Source organism: Arabidopsis lyrata, assembly GCF_000004255.2.
Source record: "Arabidopsis lyrata subsp. lyrata unplaced genomic scaffold ARALYscaffold_4, whole genome shotgun sequence".
Classification (NCBI taxonomy): Eukaryota; Viridiplantae; Streptophyta; class Magnoliopsida; order Brassicales; family Brassicaceae; genus Arabidopsis; species Arabidopsis lyrata.
In genome coordinates this window covers 16,755,336-16,777,679 of record NW_003302552.1, presented here as the reverse complement: position 1 = coordinate 16,777,679, position 22,344 = coordinate 16,755,336, and the positions used below count along the sequence as shown (strand labels likewise).

General features: G+C 37.7%; 7 protein-coding genes across 14 annotated transcripts; 3 read left to right on the top strand and 4 right to left on the bottom strand.

Annotated features, from left to right (window-relative positions):
- Positions 1-7,416, bottom strand: LOC9317456 (probable pre-mRNA-splicing factor ATP-dependent RNA helicase DEAH6). Of its 6 annotated transcripts, XM_021027276.1 has the most exons (29): positions 7,290-7,416; positions 6,934-7,040; positions 6,720-6,850; positions 6,422-6,616; positions 6,238-6,309; positions 6,007-6,093; positions 5,613-5,646; positions 5,439-5,493; positions 5,085-5,144; positions 4,922-4,993; positions 4,672-4,735; positions 4,455-4,534; positions 4,264-4,331; positions 4,102-4,156; positions 3,931-3,988; positions 3,777-3,845; positions 3,556-3,624; positions 3,108-3,197; positions 2,692-2,778; positions 2,467-2,582; positions 2,321-2,387; positions 1,195-2,235; positions 1,053-1,115; positions 846-969; positions 672-772; positions 524-586; positions 341-413; positions 167-234; positions 1-86 (listed from the first exon to the last, which is right to left on the bottom strand). In XM_021027276.1, the coding sequence occupies exons 2-28, from the start codon at positions 7,028-7,030 to the stop codon at positions 188-190; spliced, it is 3,138 nt and encodes a 1,045-aa protein (XP_020882935.1). In that variant the 5' UTR covers positions 7,031-7,040; positions 7,290-7,416; the 3' UTR covers positions 1-86; positions 167-187. The 6 variants fall into 6 exon arrangements, with proteins under 6 accessions (XP_020882935.1, XP_020882933.1, XP_020882937.1 ...); XM_021027274.1 differs by having other exon boundaries at positions 1-234; XM_021027278.1 differs by having other exon boundaries at positions 1-234; positions 4,461-4,534.
- Positions 7,417-7,776: 360 nt separating this feature from the next.
- LOC110228925 (MND1-interacting protein 1) lies at positions 7,777-10,831 on the bottom strand. Its single transcript, XM_021027281.1, has 3 exons — positions 10,680-10,831; positions 8,888-10,508; positions 7,777-8,573 (listed from the first exon to the last, which is right to left on the bottom strand). The coding sequence occupies exons 1-3, from the start codon at positions 10,757-10,759 to the stop codon at positions 8,061-8,063; spliced, it is 2,214 nt and encodes a 737-aa protein (XP_020882940.1). The 5' UTR covers positions 10,760-10,831; the 3' UTR covers positions 7,777-8,060.
- A 45-nt stretch (positions 10,832-10,876) lies between these two features.
- On the top strand, positions 10,877-12,863 carry LOC9315613 (eyes absent homolog 4). 2 transcript variants are annotated; one of them, XM_021027282.1, is made up of 6 exons: positions 10,877-10,953; positions 11,288-11,532; positions 11,628-11,795; positions 11,874-11,967; positions 12,048-12,221; positions 12,355-12,863. In XM_021027282.1, exons 2-6 carry the CDS (start codon positions 11,302-11,304, stop codon positions 12,612-12,614), a joined length of 927 nt encoding a protein of 308 aa, XP_020882941.1. In that variant the 5' UTR covers positions 10,877-10,953; positions 11,288-11,301; the 3' UTR covers positions 12,615-12,863. The 2 variants fall into 2 exon arrangements, with proteins under 2 accessions (XP_020882941.1, XP_002881388.1); XM_002881342.2 differs by having other exon boundaries at positions 10,879-10,953; positions 11,299-11,532.
- Positions 12,864-13,099: 236 nt separating this feature from the next.
- LOC9317454 (B3 domain-containing protein At2g35310) lies at positions 13,100-14,942 on the bottom strand. Of its 2 annotated transcripts, none has more exons than XM_021027283.1 (4): positions 14,684-14,942; positions 13,943-14,237; positions 13,621-13,862; positions 13,100-13,546 (listed from the first exon to the last, which is right to left on the bottom strand). In XM_021027283.1, exons 1-4 carry the CDS (start codon positions 14,780-14,782, stop codon positions 13,310-13,312), a joined length of 873 nt encoding a protein of 290 aa, XP_020882942.1. In that variant the 5' UTR covers positions 14,783-14,942; the 3' UTR covers positions 13,100-13,309. The 2 variants fall into 2 exon arrangements, with proteins under 2 accessions (XP_020882942.1, XP_020882943.1); XM_021027284.1 differs by having other exon boundaries at positions 13,100-13,504.
- A 1,965-nt stretch (positions 14,943-16,907) lies between these two features.
- LOC9317453 (late embryogenesis abundant protein 18) lies at positions 16,908-17,459 on the top strand. The gene has a single exon (XM_002881341.2). The coding sequence runs from the start codon at positions 16,998-17,000 to the stop codon at positions 17,289-17,291; it is 294 nt and encodes a 97-aa protein (XP_002881387.1). The 5' UTR covers positions 16,908-16,997; the 3' UTR covers positions 17,292-17,459.
- Positions 17,460-18,315: 856 nt separating this feature from the next.
- Positions 18,316-18,844, top strand: LOC9315612. Its single transcript, XM_021028665.1, has one exon. It carries the CDS (start codon positions 18,399-18,401, stop codon positions 18,762-18,764), a length of 366 nt encoding a protein of 121 aa, XP_020884324.1. The 5' UTR covers positions 18,316-18,398; the 3' UTR covers positions 18,765-18,844.
- Positions 18,845-21,033: 2,189 nt separating this feature from the next.
- LOC9315611 (AT-hook motif nuclear-localized protein 21) lies at positions 21,034-22,264 on the bottom strand. Its single transcript, XM_002879498.2, has one exon. The coding sequence runs from the start codon at positions 22,109-22,111 to the stop codon at positions 21,248-21,250; it is 864 nt and encodes a 287-aa protein (XP_002879544.1). The 5' UTR covers positions 22,112-22,264; the 3' UTR covers positions 21,034-21,247.
- Positions 22,265-22,344: the final 80 nt, after the last annotated feature.

The window sequence follows — 22,344 nt, the reverse complement described above, 5'->3', positions numbered from 1 at the left end:
TTGTTTAACTTATCTAGAGCCGGACAGCATGTTGTTTTCTAACCAACTGAAAACGGCATGCTGTTTTAACTCACACCAGGATCCAACTGTTAATTCAAATATCTAAGTTAATTAGAGAGGGTTATATGCAAATCAACAATTTAGCAAAAAAAATCATCATTCTCACATCATCCTTTGATCAAAGTTGCTACACCACAGCTCGGCCACTGGTTTTGGGCATTTTCTTGGATGTAGCTACAAGAAACATAGGCAGTGAGATGATTAGTCTTAGAGATTAAAGATCGATTAGATGATTTAAAGAACCAAGAAATGATTAGATGAATAGAAAGCACAGTATTACCATCTTCAACGTCCTTGAGCTGATAAAAGTGTGGAGCTATCTCAATCAACCACTCGGGTTTTAACTCTGTTACCTGCATTTTCCAAGGTAAAGGAACAAAACCCGATGAATGAATCAACCCAAAGAAGGCTTTGGTTCAGAAGATCGAAATGTGGTTTACAAAGTTAAAATACAGAATTTTACCTGTCGCATGTATTCCTTAGAGGTAAGGACTAGTTGATGATATACAACCCATCTCGGCAGTACCTAACAATATTATCGGAGAAGGATTCATCAGAAGATTTCTCGATTTTTAGTTATATGTTTTCAATGAGTGAGAATTAAACTAAACCTGAGATAAGCCAGAGGCTGGATGTATGTGAACGGTTTGGGGATGCTTCACTGTTCGATATGATCCATTCTTCTGTAGCTTGGCAGTGTGTGGAAAGAAACCTGAGCATAAGTATACAACTTCTTTAGCAACAACAAATATAGCTTTTTATGAACTGAAGACTAAGAAATTTACCAGCTACTATGGATTTTCTTATTGAATCCAACTCGTTCGCGTTTGAGCTAACTTCTATTTCAACTCTCTCGAGAAGACCCTCCAACTGATCACGGATATCTCTGGCTCTTTTCATACTCCGAACCTATACGCAAAGGATTCAAAACCAGTGTTACAACTAAAACCAGATAATAACAACAGAGGATGATGATATATATACATATATACCTGAATATAGTTCTCGTAGCACCATTGTGTTGAGTAGTTCGTTTCCTTCCAGGAATTGTAAATCTTGCAGAAAACAAAGAAGACATATCAATAAACAGTAAGATTGCAATAGAAAAAACGAGTAGGGGAGAAATTTACAGACCTTGAGCAAAGCAATGTGATCACCGACATTTCCAACGTTAAAATTCATCATTGCATTGTCAGCATGAACCTGCTTGTCCTTGGGACGGTAAAAGATAGAAGGCCCGATGGACAACATACCAGCAATTGATATGATCTCATCGGAGCATTTGTATTTGTCAGAAACAACAATCATCTTCGACAACATTGGATCAAGGGGAAACTCTGCCATCCGTCTACCAGCTTTAGTCAATTCGCCGAGCTGATTGAGAGCACCCAGAGCAAAGAGCAGCTCTAAGGACTTTATAAGAGCTTCAGAAGGCGGAGGGTCCATAAAGTCAAAGTTCAGCAGATTATGAATACCAAGACTCTTCAAAGAAAGCACCACACTAGCAAGATTAGTCCTTTGTATTTCTGGTACGGTATTGTCCTCCAAGTCATTGTAGTAATTATACGCCGTGTACAAGCGGTAACACTTCCCTGGACTGGTTCTTCCAGCTCGACCAGCTCGTTGAGTCGCTGAAGCCTTAGAGATAGGCGTTACAAGCAAAGACTCCATCCCTGTTCTAGGGTTATAGGATTTCATCTTGCTAAAGCCTGGATCAACGACATACTTTATACCATCGATGGTCAATGATGTTTCAGCAATATTTGTAGCTAGCACCACTTTTCGTGCCCCTTCAGGAGTTGGTTCAAATATTTTTGCTTGGAGCTCACTTGGAAGGTTAGCGTAAATTGGGCATATAATGAGTTCGCGGATCTTTGTACCCAAACCTCTAATTTTGTGCTTCAAGTTCTCTTCTACGGCCTCAATTTCCTCTTGACCTGGGAGGAAGACCAAAACATCCCCAAGTGGCTCCTTCACATGTATCGTAAGCACAGTAGCTATTGCTGCGTCCATGTAATCAGCTTCAGGTGCAGTAGTAAAGCAAATGTCAACAGGATACCTTCTTCCTGGGAAACTGAAGATAGGGGCTTGGTCAAAAAAATCAGAAAACTTCTCTGCATCCATGGTTGCACTGGATATCAATAACTTCAGATCAGGCCGAGCCCGGGCTATATCCTGCCATAAGAAGAGAGAATCAGAACATATCCAAAGATCTAACTCTAATTGAATAAAGTAAAAAGATAGCTAGGTATCTACTTGCCTTAACTAATCCAAATAGTATGTCAGTGTGCAAAGTTCTTTCATGCGCCTCATCCACGATGATAACACTGAAAGGTTCAGCTATTAGTAGGCAAATAATATTTCACATGCCCCATGCTAACACAAATGGCTAGGTATGTTGATTACCTGTAACTGCCCAGATTTGGCTCACCAAGCAACTCACGCAAAAGCATTCCATCAGTCATATACTTCAAAATTGTTTTCTCAGACGTACAATCCTCAAATCGAATTGAATAGCCGACCTGTGACAAGCACCATCGAAGCTTAAGTTTCTTGCAGTGTATACGCAGAAATTGTGTAACAAACAATTGCCACAAGGAAAAACCTTATATAAACAAACAAAAAACATACCTCATGCCCAAGTTTACCACCCATCTCTTGAGCAACACGAGCAGCCACACTCATAGCCGCAACTCTTCGAGGCTGCGTACAACCAACCTGCCGTATGACAAAAAATAATTAGGGTTCTATGTAACTGTTTATGCTTTACCTAACGTCTGCCTTTTTTGTTTTTATACTTTCCAAACCATCTGGCCACAAAGATTATGCACAAAGGCAGTCCTGGTGAACCTCTAATAAGCTAGCTTCTGAAAAGCAGAAAACTTCAATAAATGTGCTATAATTGCTTGTGGCAACTTTGACATGCTAAAGCTCTCAACTACAGAATAAATAACACAAAAATTTATTGATGACATTTAAATTCCTCTTTTATGCTTTAAAGGCAAATCATTCATTTGATTATGTGCTTCAATTAAGGTCAAATGTACCTTTCCATGCTTTGTGTAACCAGCTTCGTGAAGATATTGGGGTATCTGTGTAGTCTTACCAGAACCCGTTTCCCCCACAATGATAAGAACCTGGTCAGTTAAAAATGAGGGAAAAGGGTTTGAATCATACATGTAACAGAAGAAATCGTTATTCAAATAAAAGAAAAAATATATGCACATTTCATAATGAAATTTTTTTAATCCACATCAAGAAGATATGCTAGCTTTTCTCATACATGTTCTCTTGTCAAAGTACTTTTTCTTATTTAATTCTATGTCATACACTCAAATGCTATGTCAGGATGAAATTTGGTCTGTACGGACTGCTAGAGAAAGCTTCTCTCGTATGTGACAAAATAATTTTGTAAATGTACAACTTTCCTTAGAAATTTGAGAGTAAGAATCAATAATTTAAACAAAAAACAAGTGACATGAAAGGAATAATCACCTGATGGTCTTTCACAGCATTAAGAAGTCGATCACGATATGAATAAATTGGCAGAGCTTTTCTATCCTCCTGATTAATTAACGAATAACATAAAAACATGTCAGAAAATTTTTCAACTTTTGCCAGGAAAAACTTCAAACATGGAAACATACAATTATTCAGATATTTATATGGCAAGGAAACATCTTAATAGGGCTCCAGTCGTTGAGAAAGAGGAAAACCTGAAGCATATGAAAAGCCGATTTCCCAGCAGAATCTTGAGATGGTTTAGCATGCATTTCATCTTCATACTGTAATGAAAAAAAACACGTAGTCAGCTAAAACTCAGTGCATAAAAAGAAATATTACAGACCTAATAGGTATCATAGTCAATACATTTTCACCAGCCAACACAGATGCCTTTATGAAGTCTATTTGGTCTTCAAATACAAACCTGCAAAAGTAATTATATATTCATGGTCAAAAAGATAGCAAGGATAATCAGTCAAACGTAAAATTTGAAATTAAAATATAACACGACTAGGACAAAAAAGTAACAAATCTTACTCGTAATTGTCTGAGACCTCCTTATTCTTTGCACCAAATTTTAATGTTGCGTTTTCTGCATGAAAATGTCATTTAGTAAATATCACACATGATGTCATTTTAAAAAAAGCATGCATTCAAAACAAGATTGGTCAATGGTAAAAGCGCGAAACAGTAAACTACCAATCTGATGGTCCTCCCAAGCTTCTTGCTCTGCAAAGGGGTTCATTTTCTCCGCGGAACCCATGTCCCTAATCAAATAAGATAATTTAGAACATCCGTAAGACTTTTACAACACGAAGAAGAGCGATCTTTAAAGTGTAAGCAAAGTAGAATGTTATGGATTCCAAGTCATGCATTCTTTCTCATCTCACCTGTACCTTTGTACAGAAACAGCAAATCTCTTCTCCTGATCAACACTTCCCCGTTGATCATATGCATCCGGCATTCTATACTGTACTCCAACGAGGTTGGAATGAAAGAGATAAGTACATATAATTCAGAAGAAGGAAAACCAAAATCATTAAGAACATTTGAAGCATTTTAAAAAATAGCCAAAAACTTAAGAAGGGTTCAGTAAGATGCAATAACCTCTCCTACATTATCTTCTTCTTGTGTACTTCTCTTTATGACCTCATAGATTTTTTTCTTGTATCTGTCAAGATATCAGATCGACCAATGCTCAATTATATTAGCCAAAAATTAACAAATCCTAGCAAATCAGAATAATACCACAGCTTCAGATTGTAACAAAAAAGTCCAAAAGTAAGCCACTACTGTGACTTTTTATAATCACCAAAGCAACCAAACTCCATCTTGGTGCAATAGATGTCTTAATTACCTAAATTCACGAATTTCTGTTTCAGTGAGCTTTTCATCTCCAAAAAGGTATTGTTCATCTTCTAGATCATCCCTGTGAAGAAAAGAGGAGAAAGGAGAAGTCAATTTAGGATCAACAGTAAAATAGGTACAGAAATTCCAAATAACTCTTAAAAGTCATGTACTTCAGCTCTTCCAGTTTCTTCTGTTCCCTTTTCTTCACATATTCTTGCCGTGAGAATTTCCTGAATCAGCAAAACATAATCAATAACAATGAATGAGTGAAAAGACATTAAAGAGATAATTGTCAAACATTAGGACGACTGTTAAGAATTGTTAATGAGGAGACAGTTGACAACGTCAATAGTTCTTAACTGAAAATCAACTTTACATGGTATTTCAATAGGTATCTTATAGTGTCAATCATGCCCTGTTACTGTATATCAATATGGATGCATACTTTTTATGTCTATCTCAAAGAGGAACCATCACAGACCATAGATGCCGGGAAGTTAAGATTAGTTAGAGAAATGAAGTACCTTAAGGATACAATATCACCCTTCTCAACAGCACTGTCTCTTCGAACAAATTCTTCTGTTTTGCAATATAAGAATTTCTAAATGAGTCCAGCAGAAGAAACAAAAATTTGGTTTCACCCATAATTTAACACAAAGATGCTTATACATTTTCATGTGAGCTATAATAGGCCGTACCTTGCTCTTTCTTTGACATTTTTGGCTCTGTTAGCTGTTCATTAAAGAAAAGAAAGGGACAGGTCAGTAACAAAAAAATGAGATAGCAAATAATGAAATGGATTAATGAATCCTCACATACTTTTCTTTAACTAGCAAAAGCATCTAAAGCATACAGGATTGAATGGCATAATAAGTGCAGAGATTTGGCAGTTCTGTTTTCTAACTTAAAGCAAGTTGAATGAGATAACTAGTTCATCTTTTATATTGTTTCCGCAAAACAAAACAGCTGGTTGGCGAAAACAAGATGTCAAGAAGAGAACGGATAGCTTGTTCCTTGTGAGGTATGCAAATAAAACACATAAGAACTACTAAAAACAGGATCTTTTCGGTGCACATAACAGATAAGACATACCTTTCGTGTCCGTGCAGTATCTCGTTCTCTTAGATGCTGCTCTAGTTCTTCTCTCTCCCTTTGGTCACGTAATCTTTCCTCTTCAGACTGTGCCAATTATTTATGATTGAAGCAGATTTTCAGAAAATCAATTATGAAAGCAGGTATTATCCACATAACTATGTTTTTCCTAAGGATCCAAAACATAACTGAAATGCAAACACCCTAAGGGTAACCACTAGCTAGATATACCTCAGTGCCATCATCCTCGCCTTCGGAAACCTTACTCCTAACATTCCTTTTGTCCTCTTTAACAATCACTACCTGCATTGTTGTTTAGTCAGAAAGGATACCACATGATTAGAAGAGCTATGAAGCTATATCTTACCATAAAGAAAAAAATGGAAGTCTGTCATGGGAATAGAAAACAATTTGCCTCATCATCATCGTCGTCTTCCAGTTGCTCAATTTTCTTCCTGAACCTCTTTCGGCTTTTATCTGACTTTCCGGTTTCCAAAGCAGATTGTTTCTCCACATAGCCTTCATCTTCATCACGATCAGCCTCTAAAAGGGAAAAAGTCTTCTGCTTCTTCAACAGCATCGCTGCCTCTGCTTCCTGTTGCTGGTAGAGCTGAAAAAACCAAGAAAACCAACCAAATTATGACTCTGTTTATGTCATACATTCTTTATCTACTAAAAAAAGAAAAGAGTAGGAGAGTCATTGAGGAGCTCACATTCACACCAGCGGTTTTCCGGGGAGCTCTGGCGTAAATTTCTTCCGCAAAAGCACGGGTATCACCAGACAAAGAAAAACCGTAGTCAACCAACTCACGGACGAGTTCATCTGGTGATTTTGATTTTTTAGCTGCAAGAAAAGAAAACCTCACTTTGTCAGCTAAAAATTGCTTGATTTTGCTTTGATGATCGAAAACGAAACACCAAGATTACCCATTGCAATTAGATACTGCACGACAGCAGTTTGTGAAAAGCCTAGCAGAACCATCAACTTGTCCGAAACCCAGGTGTTCAAATCATTGCTCCCCATTCTCACTGCACTACAATCATAAACCAACACCACGAAATCAACACAGGAGAGCTATAAATTTCAAAATCACTTGTTTCAGAGATACATAAGTAGAGTGAGTGTATGTACATAAATTGAATTCCGAGAGAAGACAAACAATTTTCAGAATGATCAAACAAGGTAGAAACCCTAAAAGATTAGGGACAAACACTTTGAGATCTAGGTTTTCTGAAACTCGAAGAGCTGGAGAAGGAAGATGATGATAGGTTATGAAGCTTACCAAAAGACGCCAAGTAAGAGGAATCGGACGGCGGAATGTATGGAAGAGTATTCACCGGCGGCGACTCAAGTCTCCCAAGCCGGATTCTACGTCGAATGTTTTTATCGCCGTTTAATATACCAACCTCTATTTATACGTAACTCTGAAGCGTTTTCGATTTTTAATATGATATAGATTTGAATTTCCGTGATTTTAATTGGTCTGTACCGGTCTAAACCGGTTCGGTCGAAGGTTATTGAAATGTTAAGAGATTTCTTTCCATAATTCAAATTGCCACCCATAATATTTTAGCTGAAAGCAATTGTGATAACAAATGACACTTGTTGATATTTGTAAAGCGTAACTTATTTTCGCCACAACACACAAGTTAGAGGCGAAGTGGCTAATAATGAAACATTTTATAAGCTATTGTGATAGGTTCATGGTAAGGAAAACATATCAAGTGTATTCATGTGTATCAAGTCAGAAATTGTGACAAAATGGTTCGTTGAGTTAAAAACGACGACGTCTCAAGATTGGGTTGAGAAGGTAGAATTTTTATTTACTTACATTGTGAATCCTGGGAAGAACATAAACCAGGCAACATCTTCTTTCAACAACTCAAAACAATGTAAAGATGCAAATAGTCCAAAACCCTCAGATTGAAGATAAGAGACAATATGAAGCAGAGAGACGGAGACATAAACAAACAAACAAACAAAAGTATTATACCTGACAAAAGAAGTTGTGGTGTGTGATTGATCTTTGAACCCCAGATAATTATCTTTTTTACTAAGAACTCGCTCCAAAGACACGGATTCTCTGCTGAACCGAAGCTCTGCAACAAGGACATGTCGCTTTGCCGCCCATGAAGCTATCGCTGCAGCTCACACAGACCACTTGGTGAGCACAAGGAAGAAACACAACCGAAACCTCATCTTTCATGCAGATCAGACATTCCCGGTCATAGTTTGCTTCCTTCTCATATGATCCATCAAGCCTATCCAGCTCTTCAAGCAGCTTAGACATTGCTTCTCCCTTCGACTTGTCTGATTTCCCCTTTGTGTGAGAGGTGTTATTGGATTGGAGGCTTGAGTCAGTTGAAGAGGCTTTGTTGAGCCGAGACAGCTCTTGTTCCAGTCTTTGGAGATCATCTTTGTGTCTCTGAAAGTCTATTTCAATCTTTAACCGCAGGCTTTCCACCTTTCTCTTGTTGCTAGCCTCGGTTACTTCCTTCAAGCGCTGCTCTTCTTCCACTTGAGCCATAGCTTGCTCCTTACCTTTCTGTTCCTGTCTCCATTTCGCCTGCAAATACATATTAACGAGATGAAAAGAACATTACAAGTTCCCAAAAATAGACAACCTCTCTATGCAAATATGATCCATCTAGCAGCATAGAGAGAAAGACCTGTCCCGTGAAAAGTATTAACAGGTGTAGTAATTCCTTGGAACAGATTTCAACACTGACTTTTTCAGGGTAATTAGACCGCGCATTCAAAAACGAAGGGTACTTTATCTTAAATCCTAACTAAATGGACTTCCACAGGTTATAGTCTCAAAAATTGTGAAGATCCCGAAGATTCTCGGTGTGTAAACAAAGATAATGCATTTCTTGGTACCTCATATTCTTTTTCTTCCTGTGTGATCTGAGCTAAAGCCCTATTGAGGGCCTTAATCTTCTCTTTCTCAGCTGTGATCTCGTCCTGCAACTTCATTTTCTGCTTCTCCCACACCACAAGTTTCTTCAAGCATTTTTTCTCTTTCTTCGATGCCTCCATGCATGCCGTGAGAGATTCTGATGCACTTAATTTGGAAGCTTCCATTTCGGCCCGGATTTCTGCACTTTCGTTTTCAAGTGCCCTTACTATCGCATTTGCCTTGTCAACTTGACCGCTAGCTTTTCTAAGAGCATTTTCCATCTCTGATAATTTTTTCAAGGTTGAGTCCTCACGAGTTTGTTTCCCCTTTTTCAACTGTTGGATTTCTTCTCTCTCACTCCTCAATGATTTAAGCTCGGCCAGTTCATCGCTGACCTTTTGGGCAGCTTGCATTGCCTTCTTCTGAGCCCAGTCTTTCCTCTCTTTCAATTGCTTTTTAAGATCCTGAACCTGATGAAGTAGTCCTATTAAAGCATCATCTTTTAGCTCCTCAGGTGCTGAATCAACATTGTCATCAAGGTTCAGATCCCGGAATTTCTCCAGCACTGAACTGACACTTTCTTCATTCCCCAAGTTACGTGGCTGCTCACACGTCTCTGAACATGTAGCAGCAGCTGCGCAAGACAAGCTATTACTACTAGTTTCAGACTGCAATTGCATCTGCTTCTTTTGCTCCATACTAGCACGATACCCAGCAACAAAAGCTGCAACATTCTCTCTCAACAAAGACTTCATTGACGGTGAAAGATTAAATCTCCTCGGACAATCAATCTCTCTCTGCAATGTTAACTCTTCACTGCACAAAGAAACCCCATTCCCTGAAAACTTGGGTCCTTTCCCATTACCAAAACCCCAACCTCCATGGAATCTACACAATGCTGGTGAAATAGCACCACCAACCCCTACATTACTACTATCCCCTTTTCCAGAACTCGGTATATCCATAGTACTCGCCCTCCCAACATGAAGCTCACTCATTAGCAAACACCACATTGCATCACCTTTACTCAAATTAGGTTTAACTTGCTGCAGCAAGTAAACCATACCCGCAAGCGAATACTCCTCCAACTGTCTCAAATCCGTAAAAACCGTCTCTGATTGATCATCATTGTTCACATTACTACCTTCACCAGTACTACTCTTAAGATAAGCCAAAGAATTATGCAGAATATTCGTCATAACATCCATCCCACCATAACAATACCCATTACTAAGAACAGCTCTCAACGCCACATCCTCATCATAACCCGATGCCACAAGCTTCGAAATCGCTTCGTTGTATAAATACTCCAAATGTTTCAACAAAATATCCTCTAATTGCTCCTCCGTACAGTAACCCCAACCATTATCCTCAAAATTGCCACTAGGGTTAGACTCAGGACACAAATCAAGAAGACCCGGATGATAAACAAGATGCTTTAGACTCGATTCAACAATCGATTTCGATAGAGCGGTCCTGTCGAGCAAACAACACGGGTCGAATTCGGGTTTCACGGATCGGGTCTTCCGGTTAGGCCTAACATGCTTCTCCCTCACAGTACAACCCATCAGACTTAAGGCACGTCTATGTATATACGAGAATCTGAAGGAAAAGAAAAATTCCACAGAGATTGAAAGAGTGAAGATCATTGAATCCCCCAAATGAAACACAAACCAAAGCAGGATCAGGAGAAATGGGTTTTAATGAAGACGGCAAAATGATGGATGAATCTTACAGATTTCAAACAACATAGATGAGTTTAGAAGAACTTACTGATCGGCGATTGCTGTATTTCTCAGCTGAGATTGAATAATCAAACTCCCGTAGAGAAGAGAAGAGAAGCGAAGGGTCATGCAAGAAGAAAAAAAAAAGCTTCCTTCAGTTTCTGGTGTGTTTGTGACTGTCGAACATAATGGGCCTTTAATTGGGCCAGAAGCTAAATGATATCAAACGACGCCGTTTCGCTCGCCGTTTACTTCGTCTGTGATCTTTGAAGCATCGTCGTCACTTAGCTCCGGAGCTCTATCTTTGCTCATCTTATCGGCAGGTATGGGTTTTTTAAAAAAAATTTGAACTTTGTGTTATCTGTCATCGATCCTCGTTTGATCTGAAAGTTCTAATTTTGTTTAATTAATTTACCTAGAATCGTTAATCGAAGTTTCTTAGGTTTTGTTTAGTGAAATTAGTCATGGGTTTGTTGTAAAGTTTGCTCTTTTGGGAATTTTATTGGTTTTGTTTCCGCCATGAAACTTATTCCAGTCCACTGGTCCCTGATTGTTTCATCAGTGAATTAGTAGCCAATGTTGGTGCCGTGAATTAGTTACTTCTCATCGATCGCAATTTTGTGGCTCCTTCTGAATGCTTTTTGTCATTTGATGAAGGAATACAACAGATTATGAATGACAATACATCACAAAAGCTCGGAACTTTGGTTTCTGATGGTGGACCAGTGAATGTATATGTATGGGACATGGACGAGACTCTTATCTTACTTAGATCTCTGTTAAATGGGACTTATGCTGAGTCTTTTAATGGCTCCAAAGATGTTAAAAGAGGTGTAGAGATTGGGAGGATGTGGGAGAAACACATACTTAAGATCTGTGACGATTTTTTCTTCTACGAGCAAGTAAGTCTTTTCTTAACGATAGGTTCAGAACGGGAATGATGAGATGCCCTCGTAAACTCTGTCACCTACAAAACATTAGTCTTGTGTTTTTGCAGATTGAGGAATGCAATGAGCCATTTCTTGATTCTTTGAGACAGTACGATGACGGAAAGGATCTTTCTCTCTATGACTTCAAACAAGACGACTTTAGTACTCCTACTGATGACTTGAACAAGAGGAAACTTGCGTACAGGCATCGAGCTGTTGCACACAAATACGAAAAGGTACTGATACATTTTATATGTTATTTGTTGCTGATGTTATATGCCTCAAGTACATATCTCATCTCTTTATAATTGCAGGGTTTGTGTCCATTCCTTGACAGTGAATCGATGAATGTGTTGGATGAGTTGTATAATGTGACTGATGAATACACAGAACGGTGGCTTTCTTCGGGTAAATGTCGAACTGTCTGCTTCTTGTGGTTATTTTCTTTATCGCATCCACTGCTCAGTATGGTTTTGTCTCAATTGCAGCAAGGGCTTTCTTGGAGCAGTGTTCATGTGTGAAAGAAGAGTCCAGTGATGGACCAAGTGCAATCGATCAAAGCTCTCAGGATATACATATTCTAGTGACTTCCGGGGCCCTCATACCGAGCCTCGTGAAGTGCCTGCTTTTCCGGCTAGATACATTCCTAAGACATGAAAATGGTAAGCTCGGAGACATCTCCTTCGATGGGATATCTTAGCTTCTGATATCTTGCTACTCTGCAAGCTCCTTCATGCATTTGCATTTCTATGTGAAAGCAAACTACATCATTTAACTCTTTTTGCCTTTCTTCAGTGTACAGTTCAATAGATGTGGGGAAGCTCCAATGTTTCAAATGGATCAAAGAGCGTTTCAACCACCCAAAATTCAGATTCTGTGTGATCGGGGACGGATGGGAAGAGTGTGCAGCCGCACAGGCAATGCAATGGCCATTCGTTAAGATCGATTTGCAACCGGATAGCTCCCACAGATTCCCTGGCGTAACACCTAAGACTGTGAGCTACTACTTTGCTGCTGTATATGGGAACTCTGATGCTGATTCCAGCAAAGAGTAACTCTTGAAAAGCTTTTTTCTTTGTAAGATATGCAAATAACCCAACAAAAGCCATGGCGTTGCACATTCAGAGCCACATTTAGGCCGAGTTAAGTCAGTAATTGGTATTTATAACCAAGCAGTTCCCTTGTCTTGTTCAAATGTGTAATTATCTCTTTCCTGGAACATAACATCAATATCAGACTTTTGATGTTAGGTCTCTGAAAGAGTTAAAATATTCAAATAGTGCTTCACAATTAAACCTTATATAGTTGTTTGTTGGTTGGTGTTTTTGGCTTTAGAAGGAGACCAAAACAGGTAATTTGGACCAAAGTAACATGGTTGTTTGATACGCAAATTTTTCTGAGAAACTCGATCGGTTCATGTTTTCCAGAAACTTAATTTATAATATAGCTCTGAATTCTCTGATGATGAACAGTAGTTATACATCTGCCACAATCGAATTCCAACAGATTTGTGGTTCTTGAATATAATTAAGAGTTAGAGAGCAAAGTAAAGCCAAACTGAAACAACATATTAAAATTGGTCCAAACATATCAAGCTACATATATCCGCCCCATAGACATTCTGAATTTAAACCGAACTAAGTCATAACATAAAACTAAAAGTTAAGACAACACTGATAAACAGTCTTTTTCTCAGTTGCTTGTTCTCCAAGACACCTTCACATCCATCATCACTAGTGAGTAGCTCCTCTTAGGGTTTTGAGACAAAGAGAATCAGCTCGTGTTGTTTGATGAATGAAAACTTGCAAGTGTCTCCAACTGCTACAGGATACTCTTGAGCCAAACGTTTCCATCCACCAGAGAAGCTTGCACCCCTATCTGCCACCAAGTAAACCACATTCCATGACTTCTTCATATTTGGGAGATGTATCTTGAAAATCGTTCTCTGCATCGGCATATGAATACTTTGAACAGATTTGGGGATCCTCTGAAAAATCAGAATAATGTTTTGATTCACAAAACAAAGCACAATAAAGTGTTTCTTGGTTTGTCTTATCTTACCATGAAGATAAGGTATGATTTCTTGATGAAGGTGGTGAATTCTGCAACAGAAGATGAAGAGGCACCTGCAGAATCCCTTCGGACACTAAAGACTTTCTCGGTCCTCTTGGAATTTTGGGATTCCGCAGCTTTCTTCTTCTCAAAGTTGAGCTTCCTTGTGTAGTTTTCTCCTCCATTAGATTCAGCTGTTATTGTCGTGGCAAGATAAGATATTCCTTGTTCTGTTTTAGTGCGCCGGCGCCCTGTTTCATCATCAAAAGTAAAGACTCAACTAATGTCTTTATCGAGTTCACTACTTCATAATCAGAATAGCAAATCTTACTAGAAGAAGCCATGGAGGCCATGGATTGTGGAGGCTGAAGCATCTCCTTGCCATCTTGCTTGAAGATGTTCACTGTAAAACGCATTTTTCCTTTGTGAGTGAAGGTAAGAAACTCATTGTCTCCCAAGGCATTGTCCCTCACAAACTTCACCCATCCGGATTTCTCCATGAAATAGAATCTGGGATTCTTGCAGATTTCTACTTCCCAAGAACTTCCCCATCGCGCTTTTATCTTCATCTTACCGGAGAGCTCATTGTTGGAGAAGCTTCTCACAAAGTCGTAAGGAAGTGCTCTCTTTTTGGTTATGCAAATAAGAGGAAGAGAAAATATAAGAAGAAGAAGAACATACCCAACAAGAATGTTTCTTCAGTTACAGTGAACCTTTTTTACATCCCATCAAGTAATTGAGTCCTAAGTATCAGTCTCACCATGAAACTAGTCCCATTACACACAAATGACAAACACACCAAGACGTTGGAAAAAAAGCCAGAAACCAGATCTCATCCAAAACAAACAAAGTTGACAATAAAGCACATATCCTCACATTCAGACAGAGAAACAAAACCATGTTCTGGAACCTATAAAGACTGTTAAGGAAACCTTACAAAGATAACTAACAAGATTCAACCTTTAAGACAAGACCCATTGTTACAGAGAACCAAAGTTTCAACCTTTCAAAACTAAAAGTAACAAGAAATTACATAATTTAAGAACATGAAGAGTTAAAGAAGATATTTTACCAAGTTTTCGGAAGAAAAATCAACTCTTTGTAGAACCTTGAAGAAGCTCTCTCTCTTCCGCTCTTCTTTGCACATATCATAGTCACTGTTTCTAGCCATCTTTCTCGCTGGAAATCTTCTGATTCAAGTTTTTTTCCTTCAACTTCCTAGTTTCTTTCCACACACTCTCTACTCTCTCGCTGGTTATGAGAGTTTGAGAGATACTGAAATTTCAAAACTTGGGGTTTAATTGCAAAAGAAAGTACTAATTTTTGTTCTTTTGTTTTCCTGATAATATAAATTTGTCAAAAAAAAAAAAAAAAAAAAAAAACAGAGTAATTAAGTTTAGTGTCAGCAAAAGCAGAGAGAGTCGTCATCTATTTGACCAAAAAAGGTAGACCGTCAAACACTCTTGTTTCTGGCTCTTCTCGCTTTGTTTTGATTTTTTTTTATTTTTTTAGATTTTTGTCGATTTTCTTTTAGACCAAATCTTTTTGTCTATTTGAACTAAACCTTGTTTTGTTTTCGTCTCCAACGATTCAATCTTTTTTCTATAAAGGTTTAATTAAATCATATGTTTGTATGTATGTACATAAAAATGTGTAATCATGTATGATTAACAAAATGAAAATTGGACATTTGGACATTAATTTTCCTTAACACTAATCTCTCTTTTGTTTTCTGTCAAATAAATTCTTTCACATTTTTTTTCTTTTTTCGTATCTAATAAATGGTATAAATCATTTTGCAAATTTGGATCACTTATTTTGGAGAATACCTTCAGACTATGATTCTTCAGTTTTTCCATGGATTATATAGTATATTTGGAAAGCAAGAAATGAAAAAATCTTTGAAAATATAGATAAAGATCCGTTAGAGGTATTACGATTAGCAGAAAAAGACGCACAATTATGGCAAGCGGCTCAATTAGAGCTCCAAGAAGAAAATCATGGTTCTGTTGTTTCGACAACTCGGTCCCGAGTGCGGGAGGTTTCTCTTGATTCGAATTATTCAGGGTACCGTTGCTTCGTGGATGGATCGTGGAAAGGAAGTGATAAGTTCTCTGGTACAGAGTGGTTCTGTACATCGTCAAATGGAGAGCCGCCAACCATGGGAGCTGCCAACCTCCGTAGAAGTCTGTCTTCCTTACATACAGAAGTCGAGGTCCTTCTCTGGGCGATGAAGTGTATGATTGGTGCAGATAATCAAGAGGTGGCGTTTTATACAGACTGTTCTGATCTGGTGAAGATGGTGTCTTCTCCAACTGAATGGCCGGCATTTTCAGTGTATTTAGAGGAATTTCACAATGACAAGGAAGAGTTTTCAAGCTTCTCTTTATCTTTAATTTCTCGTAGTGCTAATGTTAAAGCGGATAATCTGGCACGAAAAGTTCGTACAGAGCCGTCTTACATCACTTATGTAAACAACATTCCTCAGGAATGGCTCTTTTGAGCTTATAATTAATTACGGACGACAAAAAAAAAAATGGTATAAATCATTTTCTCGATATTTGTATATATAATCTCATTTTGGAATATATTTTGTTCGTTTAAAGTTTTATCATTTGCATCATATATGTAGTAGTGCCTTAAATTAATACATATTTTTATTTGGGTAATTCACTCCAATTTTTTGAAAGGAAAAAAAAAAAGTGTAGAAGTGTAGAAGAGCCACACCAAACTAGCTCCATCGATAAAGACTGGACTAATTAAAACATAGCCTCACGCAGAATATAATGAGCTACCCATGCAAATAATATTGATCTATATTCATAACTCGTCAAGTGATTTGCTTATACTAGCTAATTATTGACATCAAGTTAGGCAATCTATGAAACAATCCCTAATTGTAGATCTTTGGGCAATTAGCGAAGGAGGGTCGAAGGAATCTCTCACGTTCCATGTTAGCAATGTGACCAGTTGTATTGGTTAAACGGAAGCAATGTAACGAGTTTTTGAACTACATCGCAAATCCAAAGATGTTTTTATCCAAATAACATCAACATTTTTATCAAACGTATAATTTTTCAGCTTTTTTTTGGTTGAAACAGCTAACTTAAAAATATTATATAACACTTTCTGAATCTGAAAAGATAAAGAAAGAAAAGATAATGCAAAATCAAGAAACTATATATTGTCGTGTTCGTGTAGATTGCTTTTGTACCCACGTACATGTTCGTAGCTTGTGACACGTTTCTACGTATTACACGTGGTGATAACCCAGTAGTCGTTAAATTAGATCGGAAAGCATATAATTAAGACATAAAGCAAAGTGAAAGGAAAATAAGTTTATAGTTTGATAAGATCAAGAAGATCGAAGAAGAAGAAGAAAGAAGATGCAGTCGGCGAAGGAAAAGATCAGTGACATGGCCAGTACGGCCAAGGAGAAGCTCCACATCGGCGGCGCAAAGGCTCAAGGTCATGCAGAGAAGACGATGGCGAGGACCAAAAAAGAGAAGAAGTTGGCCCAAGAGCGAGAGAAGTCTAAGGAGGCGCAGGCCAAGGCTGACCTCCATCAATCCAAGGCTGAGCATGCTGCAGACGCTCAGGTTCACGGCCACCGTCTTCCCGGTCACTCCACCTACCCTACCCGAGCCACCGGAGCTAATTACCCGCCGGGACAAATCTAAAACTAGCTCTATAGCTATATTAAGATTAGCCGTCTTGTTTACCAATATAATATGTACGTTTTTTTCTAATATAAGATTAGCAGTCTTGAAATTTTCTTGGTTAGTTTCTTTTGCTATTTTATGCATAAAAAATAATGTAATCTTGCAGAAATAAACGTAGTTAAATCACTTGTGCATGTAAGCTAGTGAAGGCGGAAGCATTATACGGCGGAAGAACTTGGTTGTGATACTAAATGATACAGTATACGTCGAATAACGATAATACTAGTTTTTGAAATTAGTGAAAGCGAAGGATCGGAAATAAAAGATAATATCCAAACAAATAAAAAAATAGTCAAATAGTTTTAATTTATTAGTCACTTATAACACATAAAATATATTAAAATTTATCCAAAATTTGGTTGCATTATAGATACAACATATATGCAAAACGAAACATATAAAAGTTATTCAAATATCTCGCTGATATATATATATAACATATATATATATATATAACAATATAATTATGAGTTATATGTTTGATTTTTACAATGGTTTTGTAGATATGAAAATCGGTTTCTCAATTCATAAAATCAATATTCGTAAGCCATACTTTATGTTTAAAAAAACTATTCATATGCCATAACAAACTTATATATAACGATATATCATTTTCGGTAACATACATAGTTTGGATAAAAATGCAAATTTTGCGTAGATGTCTAGAAGTTTGTTAGAAAATATATTTTTCTTGGTACAATGGTATATAGCTAATATATTTTTCTTGGTACAATGGTATATAGCTGGAAACTTATCATATACTTTCATGTGAAATCGTTCTCTGTTTAAAAACAAACAAGTGGACGGAGAAATACAGTTTAGCCGGTGGGTCGGCCATCGAACTCTAGACATATAACATCGCAACTACATTAACTAACCATAGTTCGCCACGTAGCAAATCTACATTAAGCTTTTACACGGTTTTTACATAAATAAACCGCGTTTAATCTAAAACCATTAATTTGTGTTCGTATTCTTCGTTTCTTTGGTGTTTATATATAAACTCTGTTTTTTTCTTTCTTGAATTATCTATCCCTATAACAACTCTGATTCTTCTTCTCTCAAATGGGTTGTTTGATTTCGCCTGTAATGAAACTCCGTCGTCTCTCCTCAGCCGACTCACGGCGGTTTGCATACCGGAATCTCACCGAAAATATGGAAGATCCAGTCATAAGGGTGGTGGTAGGGAAGGAGAAGAAGGAGTTCATGGTCGAACCGTATGTACTCGAAGAGTACCCTTTTAGAGTCTTGATAGGCTCAGCTAAGGATCGTACCAAGAACCGGTTAAACCGGACCGGTAGAGTGGTGTGGCTTGATCATGTCGACTCGATCTTGTTTGAGCACTTGCTGTGGCTTCTTCGGAACGATGCCTCTACGTTTTCGGATTTGGATGTTGTCGAGATCATTGATTTCTATGCTCAAGATTGTTAGGGGAGAAAAAGCGATTAACGTGGAATAACAGTGTGTTTTTTTAGTGAAGAAGATATGAGCCATTCATATAACTTTTTTTTTTTGGGAGTAATTGTCGGCTAGGTTTAATTGGGCTAGATCACGAGAAGGAGCACTACTGCACTAGTTTTTATCTAAAGTATTATATATGCTACATACGTGGGCCTTTGATCTGGCCCTCAATTTGTTTTGAAATTTAATAAATAAAACTAGGCCTGGGCATTCGGGTACCCATTCGGGTTCGGTTCTTTTTTTTCGGGTATCGGGTCTATTTGGGTAGGGGGTCAAGACCCATTCGGGTATTCTAAAAATTTGGTTCGGGTTCGGTTCGGGTTCGGGTCGGTTCGGGTATTTTAATAAAAAAGCAAAATACCCGAAAATAACCAAAAATACCCGAAATATTTTCGGGTTCGGGTTTTTAACTCATATATACCCAAATCTAACCGAAATATTCGATTTATCGAAAATACAATGGTTACTCTTTACCCAAATATAACCAAAAATATCTAAAATACCTAATATATTCGGATTTATGATTGTAATTTTAGGTATTTCGGGTATTATAAATATAAATATAACTAATATTTATAGGTGTATATTTGTATTCGGGTACATTCGGGTATTGGATTCGGTTCGGGTTCGGTTCGGGTTTTTTTCGGGTAGGAGGTTAGGACCCATTCGGATATTTTTAAAAATCGGGTTCGGGTTCGGTTCGGGTATTGTTCGAGTTTTTCGGTTCGGGTATGGCCCTTAATTTGTTTTGAAATTTAATAAATAAAACCAACAAAGATTCTTCTCTTTATAATTCTAATGTTTTGTTTCAACTACTGAGGAAAAAAAGGGTCAAAACTACAAAGTAATGAAGTTTAAACAAACTTAAAAGACACTTTGGTAATACCGGACTGGTAAGTGGTACTCTGGCAATATAGCTATTCTAGTTAAAAAGATATAACCAATAAGCATTACAATATTTAAGTAAACCAACAAAAATTGGCAGTCAAACATTCGGATGTGATAGTTTGATTAATGTTTTTAGTATTAATCATTATGTATATCAAACTATAATTAGCAAGTAATCTTTTGCACCTTTACAGACTTTATATAAAGAAACTTAGATTAGCTTCTTATAGAACATGATCATGTTCATGATAATATTAATATTTTTGTAAAAGTTAGTTAGATACAAAATCCAATGAAGATAGAAGAATGATCCGTGGTACTTGGTCGAAATCATGGTTGTCTCTTCACTACCCACAGTTAGAATACTTTTTTTATCAACACTTTAATACTTGGATAATTAAATATATTGTTGACAAAAAATAAAACAACTACAGTATATTATTACTAAATTGTATACTACGTCACCCTTTACAAAATCAGTAGTATACATCTCTAATGTTGTCTATGTGTGCTTTTTGATTACTATTTTTGTATAACATTTTGGATTGCATTATCATTATTATTTACCACGATAGGCAAGCTCGTAGTTGAAATTTAGAATCCACAACCGGGTAAGATTTAAATGATGAACCAATCCAAAATTGTCCTATATTGATACTCTCTCTGTCCCATTTTATTAGATGTTTGGACTAAAAACACATAGATTAAAAAATAATAAATGTTTTCTCATTTATGAAAATTCAATCAATAGAAGAAGATACTACATAATTAAAATAATTAAAAACTATTAAACTAATAGAAATCATGCATTGAAATTAGAGAAAATTTTATATAATAGAACAAATGAAAAGCTCTAAACCATCTTATATATTGGGACAAAGGGAGTATTTAGTTACTCCAAGGTATAAGCAATATTATAGTAATATGCGACAGAAATAAAGTAATGACTGTTAGTTAATCAATACTAATTGTTTTGTGATGAACACTAATTTCGGCTACTTTACTTTAGATTATTGCGTGTGTGCATGACAGCTTAGCATCAAATGGGTTGTGCAATTAAGGGCATGATTGGAAATGAATTGGTCAAATTATCTAATTTAATTTCTTAATTAGCACTCCACTTGCACTTTCCTTTGTTTTATGCCGCTATTACTTTTAATCTTTTTTTTTGTCGTTTACTACGCTCGTCATTTATTGATTTCTTTAACATGGTAGTGAATGGTGACCTCAAATTTGAAAAAGAGAAGTTTTATTCGCCATGTGAATTTGCCCTAGCGAGCACTATTACGGAAGAAATTATGGTTTTTTTTTTTGCTAGAGGCTTAAGAGAACTAGAAGCTTTACATGTGGATAAATTGATAACAATAACCAAACCATTCTCTTATTTTTTTTTTTCCTAAACCAGACAATTCTTATGAGCTAGTTAATTAAACAAATAGAAGAAACCATGCACTAAGAGGGTCAATACATGAACAATATTGTTTTCTTTCTTAAATCATAATTTCATAAAATTCCGAGGAAAACAATAAGTGGAAAATAATCAATTAAAGTTTCTTAAACATTTGCTAAAACGGAGCCCTACCGGCGCCGGCGTGATTCCCCGGCCAACTTTCGACTCCCATCTGGGGCATACTCATCGGCAAATTAAAGAACGGCAATCCTCCGCCACCGCCAGTTGCTTCCGAGTACATATTCCCCCCGCCTCCGCCGCCACCACTTTGAACCTGCAAGTGCTCCTCATGCTCGTCCAAAGGCAACCTTTCGTAAGCCACGTTTGTAAAAGACGCCGCCATGACCATTACCGGCCCCGCCGCCATCAACTCACCAACTACGTTGCCTCCGACGACCTGTCCCTGAGCTCCGGCGAGAAATATCGTCAAGCTGGTCGCCCCTGGAGGAGCAGGCGGCGGGAGAAAAGATCCGGAGAGGGAAAGAATCTCAAAAGTTCCGCGCAGAGTCACAACAGCTCCGGCCGCCGTAGGCTGACGGATGCTGACGTTAGTGACGGTTCCCGTTCCGGACAAAACGCAAATTCCTCGCTGTCTCCGGCGAGCGTAAGTGGAGATACACTCGAAAACGTCGCAGCCACTTCCGACTTCAAGAATGTGAGCCCTAAGAGTGTTTGCGCTCTCGCGCGTGACGATCACCGGCGGCTTCGGTTTGTTCTTTGATCCAGCTGGACGGCCACGTGGCCGGCGCATGACGAGGTCACCGCTTCCCCCACCTCCACCGCCGCCTAGTCCAGAGTTATCATTAGAAGCTATTAAATCTAAACCTTGATGGTGATTGTGATTATTATGATGGTGATGATGGTTTCCTCCAGCGCCACCGTCATCCTCGTGGTGGTTGTCGGTGGTGAACTGGCCGCCGCCGCCACCATCGACGTTGTGGACGTAGCGAGAAGTTGTGCCTAGATCAAGACCAGCCATGCCAACACCAAACACAAAAAGAAAAAAAAAATTTGATGAAAAAGAAAAGTATATTAAAAACGGGATTAGAGATTCTACTGATTTAGGTTTAGATTTAATGTAAGAGATAGCAGACAAGCGGATAAATTATAAAAAGTAGAGAAGAAAATATATAGAAACCTGAGATAATGAAATATGTATGAAGTAGAGAAAGAGGAGGAAGAAGACCAAGTCTTCTCTCTAGACCCAATGGC

Excerpts from the sequence above, each read along its gene's own strand:
- LOC9317456 (XM_021027274.1), bottom strand. The coding sequence starts at position 7,030 with ATGGGGAGCAATGATTTGAACACCTGGGTTTCGGACAAGTTGATGGTT. Across the intron at positions 4,332-4,454 it reads GTTTCTGTACAAAGGTACAG|GGACATGGGTTCCGCGGAGA; the intron begins GTGAGATGAGAA and ends TTATTTGATTAG. Across the intron at positions 4,157-4,263 it reads TTGGGAGGACCATCAGATTG|AAAACGCAACATTAAAATTT; the intron begins GTAGTTTACTGT and ends ATTTTCATGCAG.
- LOC110228925 (XM_021027281.1), bottom strand. The coding sequence starts at position 10,759 with ATGACCCTTCGCTTCTCTTCTCTTCTCTACGGGAGTTTGATTATTCAA. Across the intron at positions 10,509-10,679 it reads AATACAGCAATCGCCGATCA|ATTCTCGTATATACATAGAC; the intron begins GTAAGTTCTTCT and ends CTTTTCCTTCAG. Across the intron at positions 8,574-8,887 it reads AGGAAGAAAAAGAATATGAG|GCGAAATGGAGACAGGAACA; the intron begins GTACCAAGAAAT and ends ATGTATTTGCAG.
- LOC9315613 (XM_021027282.1), top strand. The coding sequence starts at position 11,302 with ATGAATGACAATACATCACAAAAGCTCGGAACTTTGGTTTCTGATGGT. Across the intron at positions 11,796-11,873 it reads TTGCACACAAATACGAAAAG|GGTTTGTGTCCATTCCTTGA; the intron begins GTACTGATACAT and ends TTATAATTGCAG. Across the intron at positions 12,222-12,354 it reads ATTCCTAAGACATGAAAATG|TGTACAGTTCAATAGATGTG; the intron begins GTAAGCTCGGAG and ends GCCTTTCTTCAG.
- LOC9317454 (XM_021027283.1), bottom strand. The coding sequence starts at position 14,782 with ATGGCTAGAAACAGTGACTATGATATGTGCAAAGAAGAGCGGAAGAGA. Across the intron at positions 13,863-13,942 it reads GGCCTCCATGGCTTCTTCTA|GGCGCCGGCGCACTAAAACA; the intron begins GTAAGATTTGCT and ends ATGATGAAACAG. Across the intron at positions 13,547-13,620 it reads AATCATACCTTATCTTCATG|AGGATCCCCAAATCTGTTCA; the intron begins GTAAGATAAGAC and ends CTGATTTTTCAG.
- LOC9317453 (XM_002881341.2), top strand. The coding sequence starts at position 16,998 with ATGCAGTCGGCGAAGGAAAAGATCAGTGACATGGCCAGTACGGCCAAG.
- LOC9315612 (XM_021028665.1), top strand. The coding sequence starts at position 18,399 with ATGGGTTGTTTGATTTCGCCTGTAATGAAACTCCGTCGTCTCTCCTCA.
- LOC9315611 (XM_002879498.2), bottom strand. The coding sequence starts at position 22,111 with ATGGCTGGTCTTGATCTAGGCACAACTTCTCGCTACGTCCACAACGTC.